The sequence below is a fragment of the Salmo trutta genome, unplaced genomic scaffold (genome assembly GCF_901001165.1).
Source record: "Salmo trutta unplaced genomic scaffold, fSalTru1.1, whole genome shotgun sequence".
Classification (NCBI taxonomy): domain Eukaryota; kingdom Metazoa; phylum Chordata; class Actinopteri; order Salmoniformes; family Salmonidae; genus Salmo; species Salmo trutta.
This window is the reverse complement of record NW_021822893.1, coordinates 79,082-93,381: the sequence shown is the minus strand read 5'-3', so window position 1 is coordinate 93,381 and position 14,300 is coordinate 79,082. Positions and strand designations below refer to the sequence as shown.

At 43.0% G+C, this 14,300-nt stretch overlaps 1 protein-coding gene across 1 annotated transcript in view; it reads left to right on the top strand.

Annotated features, from left to right (window-relative positions):
- Positions 1-2,284: 2,284 nt before the first annotated feature.
- Positions 2,285-14,300, top strand: part of LOC115186275 (short transient receptor potential channel 5) — a gene marked incomplete at its 5' end in the record, with an annotated part of 18,039 nt that continues 6,023 nt past the window's right edge. The window contains 4 exon segments of the mRNA XM_029745949.1: positions 2,285-2,424; positions 6,371-6,571; positions 8,058-8,179; positions 11,128-11,323. Coding sequence (XP_029601809.1) covers positions 2,285-2,424; positions 6,371-6,571; positions 8,058-8,179; positions 11,128-11,323 — 659 coding nt within the window.

The window sequence follows — 14,300 nt, the reverse complement described above, 5'->3', positions numbered from 1 at the left end:
ACCATGCCTACCTCATCTCTGTATCCCACATATACAATTATCTGTAAGGTCCCTCAGTTGAGCAGTGAATTTCACACACATTTTCAACCACAAAGACCAGGGAGGTTTTCCAATGCCTCGCAACGAATGGCACCTATTGGTAGATGGGTAAAAAAAAATGTTTTTACAGTCATTGAATATCCCTTTGAGCATGTTGAAGTTATTAATTACACTTTGGATGGCGTATCAACACACACAGTCAATACAAAGATACAGGCGTCCTTCCTAACTTAGTTGCCGGAGAGAAAGGAAACTGCTCAGGGATTTCACCATGAAGCCAATGGTGACTTTAAAACAGTTAAAGATCAACAAAAAGAACATAGAAGTACACAACATAGAACATAAATCAAAACCCGGAAATAATAAATCAAACGCCCTACTAAATAAACCACCACCCCGAACCACATAAAACAAATACCCTCTGCCACGTCCTGACCAAACTACAATAACAAATAACCCTTATACTGGTCAGGACGTGACATTACTGAGTACCACCCTCCATATCTTCAAGCATAGTGGTGGCTGCATCATGTTATGGGTATGCTTGTAATCGTTAAGGACTGGGGAGTTTTTCAGGATAAAAAAGAAACGAAATGGAGCTAAGTACAGGCAAAATCCAGGAGGAAAACCTGGTTCAGTTTGCTTTCCACCAGACACTGGGAGATTAATTAAACTTTCAACAGAACAATGACCTAAAACACAAGGCCAAATCTACACTGGAGTTGCTTACCAAGAGGACAGTGAATGTTCCTGAGTGGTCGAGTTACAGTTTTGACTTAAATTTACTTGAAAATCTATGACAAGACCTGAAAATGGTTGTCTAGCAATGATCAACAACCAATTTGACAGAACTTAAATAATTTTGAAAAGAGTAACAGGCAAATAATCCAGGTGTAGAAAGCTCTTAGAGACTGACCCAGAAAGACTCACAGCTCTTAAAGACTGACCCAGAAAGACTCACAGCTCTTAGAGACTGACCCAGAAAGACTCACAGCTCTTAGAGACTGACCCAGAAAGACTCACAGCTCTTAGAGACTGACCCAGAAAGACTCACAGCTCTTAGAAACTGACCCAGAAAGACTCACAGCTCTTAGACACTTACCCAGAAAGACTCACAGCTCTTAGAGACTGACCCAGAAAGACTCACAGCTCTTAGAGACTGACCCAGAAAGACTCACAGCTCTTAGAGACTTACCCAGAAAGACTCACAGCTCTTAGAGACTGACCCAGAAAGACTCACAACTCTTAGAGACTGACCCAGAAAGACTCACAGCTCTTAGAAACTGACCCAGAAAGACTCACAGCTCTTAGACACTTACCCAGAAAGACTCACAGCTCTTAGAGACTGACCCAGAAAGACTCACAGCTCTTAGAGACTGACCCAGAAAGACTCACAGCTCTTAGAGACTTACCCAGAAAGACTCACAGCTCTTAGAGACTGACCCAGAAAGACTCACAGCTCTTAGAGACTTACCCAGAAAGACTCAGAGCTGTAATCGCTGCCTAAGATGCTTCTACAAACTATTGACTCAGGGGTGTGAATACTTAGGTAAATGAGATATTTCTATATTTCATTTTCAATACATTTGCTAAAAAAACAACATAAAAAAAAAGGTTTTCGCTTTGTCATTATGAGTGAGAAAAATATATATTTAATCAATTTTGGATTCTGGCTGTAACACAATAAAATGTGGAATAAGTCAAGGGGTGTGAATACTTTCTGAAGGCTCTGTATATGACTGGTGATGCTGTCCCTCTCCCCCTCTCTGTCCCCCTCTCTGTCCCCCTCTCTGTCTCCCTCTCTGTCTCTCTCTCGCTCTTTCTCTGCCCCTCTCTCTCTCTCTCTCTTTCTCTCTCTCCCCCCTCTCTGTCCCCTCTCCCCCTCTCTCTCTCGCTCTCGCTCTCTCTCTCCCCTATCTATCTATCTATCTATCTATCTATCTATCTATCTATCTATCTATCTATCTATCTATCTATCTATCTATCTATCTATCTATCTATCTATCTATCTATCTATCTATCTATCTATCTATCTATCATCTATCTATCTATCTATCTATCTATCTATCTATCTATCTATCTCTCTCTCTGTTCCCCTCTTCCTTTCTCTCTCTCTGTCCCCCTCTCTCTCTTTCTCTGGCCCTCTCTCTCTCTGTCTCCCTCTCCCTTTCTCTCTCCCCCCTCTCTCCTTCTCCCCCCCTCTCTCTCTTCCCTCCCTCTCTTTCTCTGCCCCCTCTCTCTCTAGGTTTTATCTGGGCTGAGATTAAGGAGATGTGGGATGGAGGTTTTACAGAGTATATTCATGACTGGTGGAACCTGATGGATTTTGCTATGAACTCCCTCTACCTGGCTACTATATCACTGAAGATAGTAGCTTATGTTAAGGTAAGATACACACACACACACACACACACACAGGCATGCAGGTAGAAACACACTCACCAGAGGAGGCTGCTGAAAGGAGGACAGCTCATAATAATGTCTGTAATGGAGTGGTGTCAAACACATTAAATATGAAAACCACATGTTTTATTCCATTCCATTCACTCCATTTCAGACATTATTCTCTACACACACACACACGCAAGGCGTTACATTCTCATCGACGGGGCTGTAGTGGAGCAGGTTGAGATCTTCAAGTTCCTTGGTGTCAACATCAACAACAAACTAGAATGGTTCAAACACACCAAGACAGTCGTGAAGACAAAAACCTATTCCCCCTCAGGAAACTAAAAAGATTTGGCATGGGTCCTAAGATCCTCAAAAACTTCTACAGCTGCACCATCGAGAGCTTCCTGACTGGTTGCATCACCGCCTGGTATGGAAACTGCTCGGCTTCTGACCGTAAGGCGCTACAGAGGGTAGTGCGTACGGCCCAGTACATCACTGGGGTCAAGCTTCCTGCCATCCAGGACCTCTATACCAGGCGGTGTCAGAGGAAGGCCCTAAAAATTGTCAAAGACTCCAGCCACCCTAGTCATAGACTTTTCTCTCTGCTACAGCACGGCAAGTGGTACTGGAGCGCCAATTCTAGGTCCAAGAGGCTTTTAAACAGCTTCTACCCCCAAGCCATAAGACTCCTGAACAGCTAATCAAATGGCTACCCAGACTATTTGCATTGCAACTCTCTGTTTATTATTACCTAAATTACCTCGACTAACCGCTACCTCGACTAACATTGACTCTGTACCGGTACCCCCCTGTATATAGCCTCCACATTGACTCTGTACCGGTACCCCCTGTATATAGCCTCCACATTGACTCTGTACCGGTACCCCCTGTATATAGTCTCCACATTGACTCTGTACCGTAACACCCTGTATATAGCCTCCACATTGACTCTGTACCGTAAGACCCTGTATATAGTCTCCACATTGACTCTGTCCCGGTACCTTCTGTATATAGCCTCCACATTGACTCTGTACCGTAACACCCTGTTTATAGCTTCCACATTGACTCTGTACCGTAACACCCTGTATATAGCCTCCACATTGACTCTGTATTGGTATCCCCTGTATATAGCCTCCACACTGACTCTGTACCGGTACCCCTTGTATATAGTCTCCACATTGACTCTGTATTGGTATCCCCTGTATATAGCCTCCACACTGACTCTGTACCGGTACCCCCTGTATATAGCCTCCACATTGTCTCTGTACCGGTACCCCCTGTATATAGTCTCCACATTGACTCTGTACCGGTACCCCCTGTATATATCCTCCACATTGTCTCTGTACCGGTACCCCCTGTATATAGCCTCCACATTGTCTCTGTACCGGTACCCCCTGTATATAGTCTCCACATTGACTCTGTACCGGTACCCCCTGTATATATCCTCCACATTGTCTCTGTACCGGTACCCCCTGTATATAGTCTCCACATTGACTCTGTACCGGTACCCCCTGTATATATCCTCCACATTGTCTCTGTACCGGTACCCCCTGTATATAGCCTCCACATTGTCTCTGTACCGGTACCCCCTGTATATAGTCTCGCTATTGTTATTTACTGCTGCTCTTTAATTATTTGTAACTTTTATTTTCTATTTTTCACATAACACTTATTTTTCTTAAAACTTCTTAAATCATTGTTGGGTTGAGGGCTTGTAAGTAAGCATTTCACTGTAAGGTCTGTTGTATTTAGCACGTGTGACAAATAAAATGTGATTTGATTTGACACAACACACAACATAATCCAGACTACAACACACAACTTAATCCAGACTACAACACACAACATAATCCAGACTACAACACACAACATAATCCAGACTAAAACACACAACATAATCCAGACTACAACACACAACATAATCCAGACTACAACACACAACATAATCCAGACTACAACACACAATATAATCCAGACTACAACACACAACATAATCCAGACTACAACACACAACATAATCCAGACTACAACACACAATATAATCCAGACTACAACACACAATATAATCCAGACTACAACACACAACATAATCCAGACTACAACACACAACATAATCCAGACTACAACACACAACATAATCCAGACTTGTGAGAAACAGAATAACGCATTCTCAACGTAAGAGACACACACACACACACACACACACACACACACACACACACACACACAAAACACAACAGCTTGTTGTGGTTGGAGGGAAACCAGAAGTTGATGTTAAATTCAGGAACATTCATTGTGAAATATTCATTAGGCTCAGGCGGTAGACCGTATTTACCGTATACCGGAAATAGCCACAGCATGTTGTTTTCAATACCGTTGAAACTATTTCTTTGAGGTTTAAAAAAAAAAAAAAAAACATTTTAGTATTTGTAGCTACTTTTTTTTTTCATGTAAATACCTGCAGTCAATTTGTGCGTGTTAGGAACTAAAGCAGATTGTGTTCTTCAGTTCACCTGTCACATTATATTTCATTGTGATGCTTACTGGTAGTCCCCAGTCACGTGGTGTTTGTTTACAAAGCACACAATGATGAGAGACCGGAGCCATGTGAGTCACTGTGGTGCAGAATGCGCCAGGTGATCTAGTTACAGTATGGAATTCACAACTAAATGTTTGCTAGATACAGTATCTTAGAACTATTACATTAACTGTGTAAAATGTGCTAAATGCTCTGTAGTTGCGCATTTGGTTTGCTATTTTAATAGGTAGTTATCTAGCTAAGTGGTTAGCTTCTTGCAAAATCAAGCTTCTCTTGGTAACAGCAGAGAATCCCCTCCTGGATCAAGATCCTTGCTGTCTAATATTTGTTTTGTACGTGCAGCAAACTGTGAGTAGCATTTTTGAGTTTATTGTGTAACTTTATGAGCTGAGATGTCTGTCCTGTAAATAGTTTATGTCAGAGCCGGTATAAAATGTTCGCAATGCGCTCTTTAGCAATTAGCTAGTATTCACTTTGGGATTTTACATGGACTTGTTAGCATTGCTAACCTTTGGATTACAGAGGCTCAGTGGGAAAATAGATCCCCTTGTGTTCAGTGCCCGTGTTACCGAACATCCCAGGATGGCACAAGGTACTGTATGACAATCTGGATAATATTTATCAACATCATCTGAACATCCTGGAACATTCTGGAACATTGACTTGAAACTTGAAACATTGAGTTAAACATTCTGGAACATTGAGTTAAACATTCTGGAGCATTGAGTTGAACATTCTAGAACATTGAGTTGAACATTCTAAAACATTGAGTTGAACATTCTAGAACATTGAGTTGAACGTTGAGTTGAACATTCTGGAACATTGACTTGAACATTCTGGAACATTGACTTGAACATTCTGGAACATTGAGTTGAACATTCTGGAACATTGAGTTGAACATTCTGGAACATTGAGTTGAACATTCTAGAACATTAAGTTGAACGTTGAGTTGAGCATTCTGGAACATTGAGTTGATCTGGAACATTGAGTTGAACATTCTGGAACATTGCGATGAACATTCTAGAGCATTCTGCAACACTCTGGAACATTTTTGATGAATATTCAAGGTTGGCAAACATCAAGTTGGGATTCTGACAAGAGCTGAAAGTGGGTAGTTGTGAGTGCATGCATGATGTGTGTGTGTGTGTGAGAGAGAGAGAGAGAGAGAGAGAGAGAGAGAGAGAGTAGCAGATGGATTCCTGTGATACTGGCCAAGAAGCTGAATTTAGAATCAGGGGAGGTTATCCATGACAGTTTTGAACTTTGACATGCTGTAAATCCATCCACATCTTTCTCTCCCTTTCTACCTTCCTCTTGCTCTCTATCTCTCTCTCTACATACCCCCCTCTCTCTATTCCCTCCCCCCCCGTCTCTCTATCCCCCCCGTCTCTCTCTCCGTAGTACAACTCATCCCGTCCTAGAGAAGAGTGGGAGATGTGGCACCCTACCCTGATAGCAGAAGCGTTGTTTGCTATAGCTAATATCTTCAGTTCTCTACGACTCATCTCCCTGTTCACGGCCAACTCCCACCTGGGACCTCTACAGATCTCATTGGGAAGGATGCTCTTGGACATACTCAAGTTCCTCTTCATCTACTGTCTGGTGAGACGCACACACACACACACACACACACACACACACACACACACACACACACACACACACACACACACACACACACACACACACATACCTCAAACTATCAACTAGATTGTTATGAGGGCCAATAGATATGACATCACACCTGTAACTGACAACTAGATTGTTATGAAGGCCAATAGATATGACATCACACCTGTAGCTGGATTGTATGGTCCTGGTTGAATAGAGCCAGTTGTTTTTTGTGTATAACACTGAGATACTTTCAGTTGTTGTCTATAAGGACCATAGGGCTCAGCCTAAACATAACAGGAACAGGGTGTATGGTGTAGAATTTGGAACAGGGTGTAGAATTTGGAACAGGGTGTAGAATTTGGAACAGGGTGTAGAATTTGGAACAGGGTGTAGAATTTGGAACAGAATGTAGGGCGTAGCATTTGGAACAGGGTGTATCATTTGCAGCATAAGAAAGAACTCAACTAATTTATAATCCTTGTATCTGATGCTAGGTCCTGTTAGCTAACGCCTAATGTTATATCTGCTAGGTCCTGTTAGCTAACGTCTAATCGTTATATCTGCTAGGTCCTGTTAGCTAACGTCTAATGTTATATCTGCTAGGTCCTGCTAGCTAACGTCTAATGTTATATCTGCTAGGTCCTGCTAGCTAACGTCTAATGTTATATCTGCTAGGTCCTGCTAGCTAACGTCTAATGTTATATCTGCTAGGTCCTGCTAGCTAACGTCTAATGTTATATCTGCTAGGTCCTGCTAGCTAACGTCTAATCATTATATCTGCTAGGTCCTGTTAGCTAACGTCTAATGTTATATCTGCTAGGTCCTACTAGCTAACGTCTAATCATTATATCTGCTAGGTCCTGTTAGCTAACGTCTAATGTTATATCTGCTAGGTCCTGTTAGCTGACGTCTAATGTTATATCTGCTAGGTCCTGCTAGCTAACGTCTAATGTTATATCTGCTAGGTCCTACTAGCTAACGTCTAATCATTATATCTGCTAGGTCCTGTTAGCTAACGTCTAATGTTATATCTGCTAGGTCCTGTTAGCTAACGTCTAATGTTATATCTGCTAGGTCCTGCTAGCTAACGTCTAATGTTATATCTGCTAGGTCCTGTTAGCTAACGTCTAATGTTATATCTGCTAGGTCCTGCTAGCTAACGTCTAATCGTTATATCTGCTAGGTCCTGCTAGCTAACGTCTAATCGTTATATCTGCTAGGTCCTGTTAGCTAACGTCTAATGTTATATCTGCTAGGTCCTGTTAGCTAACGTCTAATGTTATATCTGCTAGGTCCTGTTAGCTAACGTCTAATCCTTGTATCTGCTAGGTCCTACTAGCTAACGTCTAATGTTATATCTGCTAGGTCCTGCTAGCTAACGTCTAATGTTATATCTGCTAGGTCCTGTTAGCTAACGTCTAATGTTATATCTGCTAGGTCCTGCTAGCTAATGTCTAATCGTTATATCTGCTAGGTCCTGCTAGCGTTTGCCAACGGGCTGAATCAGCTGTACTTCTACTATGAGACCAACGCCTCAGATGAACCCAACAACTGCAAGGGCATCCGTTGTGAGAAACAGAATAACGCTTTCTCAACGTAAGAGACACACACACACACACACACACACACACACACACACACACACACACACACACACACACACACACACACCCACACTAATGTATGCGTCCCAATAATCTTTCCTTTCTCCCAAAGTGTGTACTTGTTCACTTCACCCTTCATGGATTTGAAAGTCCCTGTAGCTTTGTGGGGAGTAGTGAGTGAGTGAACACTTGAGGAGGAAGGATAGATTATATAAAAACAGGTTGTGCTCCAGTGGTCTTGCTGAGGGAGCAGTGTCCCAGCCAAGTCAACAGAGTTGGTGTTTGTTCTAGGTGATGATGTTATTGATTGTAATCTATCAATACAGATGGAGACACACTCGATGGCACACATTATGCAAATTAACACTTATCAGACACATCTGTTATGAATATTAATAAGCAAGGACACACACACACTCTCTCTTTCTCTCTCTCTCTCTCTCTCTTTCCCCCCTCTCTTCTTCTCTCTCTCTCCCCTCTCTTCTTCGCTCTCTCTTTCTCTCTCTCTCGCTCTTTCTCTCTCTCTCTCTCCCCTCTTCTTCTCTCTTCTTCTCTCTGTCTCTCTCTCTCTTTCTCACCCTCTCTCTCTCCCTCTCTCTGTCTCTCTCTCTCTCTCTCTCTCTCCCCCCTCTTTCCTTCTCTCTCTCTCTGTCTCTCGCTCTTTCTCACCCTCTCTCTCCGTCTCTCGCTCTCTCTCTCTGTCGCTCTCTGTCGCTCTCTGTCGCTCTCTCTGTCTCTCTCTGTCTCTCTCCCTAACTTTTACTCTCTCTCTCTCTCTCTCTCTCTCTTTCTCTTACACACACTCCTCTCCTCTCAGATGATTCAAGATGGCACACACAGCTAGAGAGTGATTTAACAGACATTGACCTGGCCTTAATTTATGAAGAGTGGGAGGAGAGGAGGAGATGACAGAGGCGCAGGGAGGAGAGGAGGAGCAGAGAGGGTGAGAGTGAAAAGAGAAAAGAGGACAGAGGAGAAATACACATCTATTTGACCACAGTAAAAGTCCAAACTTATTTGACCTAGGTAAAACTCTACACCTATTTGATATAGGTAAAAGTCCAAATCTATTTGCAGGGCTGGATTAAGAAATCATACGCCTCTAGGCTTTGTTTTTGTTTTTAGGCGAACAAATCGTCTCACTAAGATGGTTAAGTTCAGTAGCGGTTCGTGGGGTAAATGACTCTTGAGGGGAAAAGCACAATACCAGCAGACTAGCTGTGATAATTACATTTAACCCTGCAACCTGTTGGAAATGCATTCGTAGGCTGTGCCTCTGTGATATAAGGCCATGAAAGAGAAACCTGCTCTTGCTTGTTTTATAAACCCAGAATATCACTATGAGCACCTCACAACAGTCAGCCAGGTTCTATGGGGAAAACATATGTTATCTTTCATTCTATTTCTTTCCATAATATGCCTGCTTTTTAACTATAATATATTAAATACAATTAATTATATTTACACTGAGTGTACAAAACATTAAGAACACCTGCTCTTTCCATGACATAGACTGACCAGGTGAATCCAGGTGAAAGATATGATCCCTTTATTGATGTCACTTGTTAAATCCACTTCGATCAGCGTAGATGATGGATGCAGGACCTCGAATCAGTCCCCCTCACCCAAAAATAAATAAACTATAATAAATAGCAAACTCAGTTGTAAGTCAGAATAGTAGAATACATAATTGTACAAGTTAAAAATGTGGTTGTGCATCATGAGTTTTTCTCTTGTTACGTCGGTCACTCAGTTAGCCCATGACACCTAACATTTTCGTTGATTGCTAAATTAGTTTAGTGGCCTGTCTAACAGCATGGATGCTGGATGGGCCAGCATCCATGCGGGAACCCTTTCGACACCTTGTAGAGTGCATGCCCCGACGAATTGAGGCTGTTCTGAGGACAAAATGGGATGCAACGCAATATTAGGAAGGTGTTCTTAATGTTTTGTCCGCTCAGTGTATTATTATAATAATACACATTCTCTGTCACATGCTGAACGACTGTTATCTCAGCCAGGTCATTCAAGATTGACGTCGAAATTTGACGTCTAGCCATATCATGAAGATATCGGGACATCCCTTCATAAACCGGCCAATAGGGGCAACAGTGAGCGCTATTGTCATCAAGCAGGGTTAGGGCGATGCTGGATCAGAAGGTTATGTGTTCAAGCCCAGTTGCAGAAACTGGTCCCATGATTCTGGATCAGAAGGTTATGTGTTCAAGCCCAGTTGTAGAAACAGTTTTTACATTTTTATGTTTTAATCCAATCCCAAACCTTAACCCTTAACTTCAAAATTTGACGTTTGGAGAAATGGAACGATACAGAGCAACAGGAGCAACAAAAACACATTTTGAAATGTAACGTTTGGAGCAATTGTGTCTAATTGTGCACTGACAGCTTGTTGGTTATCTCTCTTCACAATAATGTTCTCTTTTCGTTTTTATCCTTTCCTCAGAAAATTCTCTCTCTCTTTTCCTCCCCTCTTCATTCCTGGGAGCAGTGACACATTCTCTTCATTTCTCCTGCTAACACAGACGAGAATGAGAACAGTGCTGTTCACTGTTAAATATTTCATACAATACAGATACTGGAACCAGACCCTTGAGTCAAACACATCTCTACTCTTCTAAATGAATTGCATATTATACATACGCACGCACGCACGCACACACACACACACACACACACACACACACACACACACACACTATGGTGTTTCTGTCTTGATGTACGCCTGTTGTATGCTCCATCTCCACCCCGCTCTCCTCTCTCTCTCCCTGATGTATACTGCATCTATACTCCCCTCTCACTCTCTCTCTCTCTCTCTCTCTCCTCTCTCTCTCTCTCTCTCTCTCTCTCTCTCTCTCTCTCTCTCTCTCTCTCTCTCTCTCTCTCTCTCTCTCTCTCTCTCTCTCTCTCTCTCTCTCTCTCCAGGTTATTCGAGACCCTCCAGTCTCTGTTCTGGTCCATCTTCGGCCTGTTAAACCTGTATGTGACCAACGTTAAAGCTCGTCATGAGTTCACAGAGTTTGTTGGCGCCACCATGTTTGGAACCTATAACGTCATCTCCCTGGTGGTTCTGCTCAACATGTTGATCGCCATGATGAACAACTCCTATCAACTCATCGCTGTGAGTAGTAGTAGTTGTAGTAGTAGTAGTAGTACTACTAGTGGTGGTAGTAGTAGTAGTAGTAGTAGTAGTACTGCTATTAATAGTAGTAGTAGTAGTAGTACTAGTAGTAGTAATAGTAGTAGTAGTACTGCTATTAAACATCTGAATGATATTCCATTGGTTCTCAAAACCTCTCCCTCCTCTCTCTCTCAGCCAATCATGTATTTAATCTATTCCAGAGTTTAACACACGTGGTTTACACTAAGCAACAAACACCTTAATTGATTGATTTATTGTAAGCGTTAAGTTACGTTGAATTATCTCAAGCTGTTACACCAGTGTCAAAGTCATCCTTCATCCTTTATCAGGGTTTCAGGGTTTTCGGTGGGGGGGGGAGACACCAAATCTGTTCCAAAGTATTCCCGCTCATAATAGAGAGATATATGTGCCGGTATACAAATGTAATCAAGGTCTGTTTGGGCTTCTTCTGGTCAATTTGCAGTCTACAAATGGTTTGTAATTATGTTACTGAACCTGCTCAAGAAAAAAATCGTCCCGCGGCTGAATCTAGTTGATGGCCCCTGCTGTACGTACTAAAGCCATCTGAATCTAGTTGATGGCCCCTGCTCTATCTACTAAAGCCATCTGAATCTAGTTGATGGCCCCTTCTCTATCTACTAAAGCCATCTGAATCTAGTTGATGGCCCCTGCTGTACGTACTAAAGCCATCTGAATCTAGTTGATGGCCCCTGCTGTACGTACTAAAGCCATCTGAATCTAGTTGATGGCCCCTGCTCTATCTACTAAAGCCATCTGAATCTAGTTGATGGCCCCTGCTCTATCTACTAAAGCCATCTGAATCTAGTTGATGGCCCCTGCTGTACGTACTAAAGCCATCTGAATCTAGTTGATGGCCCCTGCTCTATCTACTAAAGCCATCTGAATCTAGTTGATGGCCCCTGCTGTACATACTAAAGCCATCTGAATCTAGTTGATGGCCCCTGCTCTATCTACTAAAGCCATCTGAATCTAGTTAATGGCCCCTGCTGTACATACTAAAGCCATCTGAATCTAGTTGATGGCCCCTGCTGTACGTACTAAAGCCATCTGAATCTAGTTGATGGCCCCTGCTCTATCTACTAAAGCCATCTGAATCTAGTTGATGGCCCCTGCTGTACGTACTAAAGCCATCTGAATCTAGTTGATGGCCCCTGCTCTATCTACTAAAGCCATCTGAATCTAGTTGATGGCCCCTGCTCTATCTACTAAAGCCATCTGAATCTAGTTGATGGCCCCTGCTCTATCTACTAAAGCCATCTGAATCTAGTTGATGGCCCCTGCTGTACGTACTAAAGCCATCTGAATCTAGTTGATGGCCCCTGCTCTATCTACTAAAGCCATCTGAATCTAGTTGATGGCCCCTGCTCTATCTACTAAAGCCATCTGAATCTAGTTGATGGCCCCTGCTCTATCTACTAAAGCCATCTGAATCTAGTTGATGGCCCCTGCTCTATCTACTAAAGCCATCTGAATCTAGTTGATGGCCCCTGCTGTACGTACTAAAGCCATCTGAATCTAGTTGATGGCCCCTGCTCTATCTACTAAAGCCATCTGAATCTAGTTGATGGCCCCTGCTCTATCTACTAAAGCCATCTGAATCTAGTTGATGGCCCCTGCTCTATCTACTAAAGCCATCTGAATCTAGTTGATGGCCCCTGCTGTACGTACTAAATCCATCTGAATCTAGTTGATGGCCCCTGCTCTATCTACTAAAGCCATCTGAATGTAGTTGATGGCCCCTGCTCTATCTACTAAAGCCATCTGAATCTAGTTGATGACCCCTGCTCTATCTACTAAAGCCATCTGAATCTAGTTGATGGCCCCTGCTGTACGTACTAAAGCCATCTGAATCTAGTTGATGGCCCCTGCTGTACATACTAAAGCCATCTGAATCTAGTTGATGGCCCCTGCTCTATCTACTAAAGCCATCTGAATCTAGTTGATGGCCCCTGCTGTACATACTAAAGCCATCTGAATCTAGTTGATGGCCCCTGCTGTACATACTAAAGCCATCTGAATCTAGTTGATGGCCCCTGCTGTACGTAAAAAAGCCATCTGAATCTAGTTGATGGCCCCTGCTGTACATACTAAAGCCATCTGAATCTAGTTGATGGCCCCTGCTCTATCTACTAAAGCCATCTGAATCTAGTTGATGGCCCCTGCTGTACGTACTAAAGCCATCTGAATCTAGTTGATGGCCCCTGCTGTACGTACTAAAGCCATCTGAATCTAGTTGATGGCCCTGCTGTACGTACTAAAGCCATCTGAATCTAGTTGATGGCCCCTGCTCTATCTACTAAAGCCATCTGAATCTAGTTGATGGCCCCTGCTCTATCTACTAAAGCCATCTGAATCTAGTTGATGGCCCCTGCTCTATCTACTAAAGCCATCTGAATCTAGTTGATGGCCCCTGCTCTATCTACTAAAGCCATCTGAATCTAGTTGATGGCCCCTGCTGTACGTACTAAAGCCATCTGAATCTAGTTGATGGCCCCTGCTGTACATACTAAAGCCATCTGAATCTAGTTGATGGCCCCTGCTGTACGTACTAAAGCCATCTGAATCTAGTTGATGGCCCCTGCTCTATCTACTAAAGCCATCTGAATCTAGTTGATGGCCCCTGCTGTACATACTAAAGCCATCTGAATCTAGTTGATGGCCCCTGCTCTATCTACTAAAGCCATCTGAATCTAGTTGATGGCCCCTGCTCTATCTACTAAAGCCATCTGAATCTAGTTGATTGATTGATTGATTGACCAACTTACTGATTCTCTTTACCCTCTCTCTCCCACCCCTCCTGCCACTTCCCCCCTCCTCTCCTTCTCTCTCCCACTTTAACCCCTCCTCTCCTTTCTCTCCCACTTTCCTCCCTCCTCCCCCTCTCTCTCCCACTTTCCCCCCTCTCACTCTCTCTCCCTCTCTTCCCCCCCTCCTC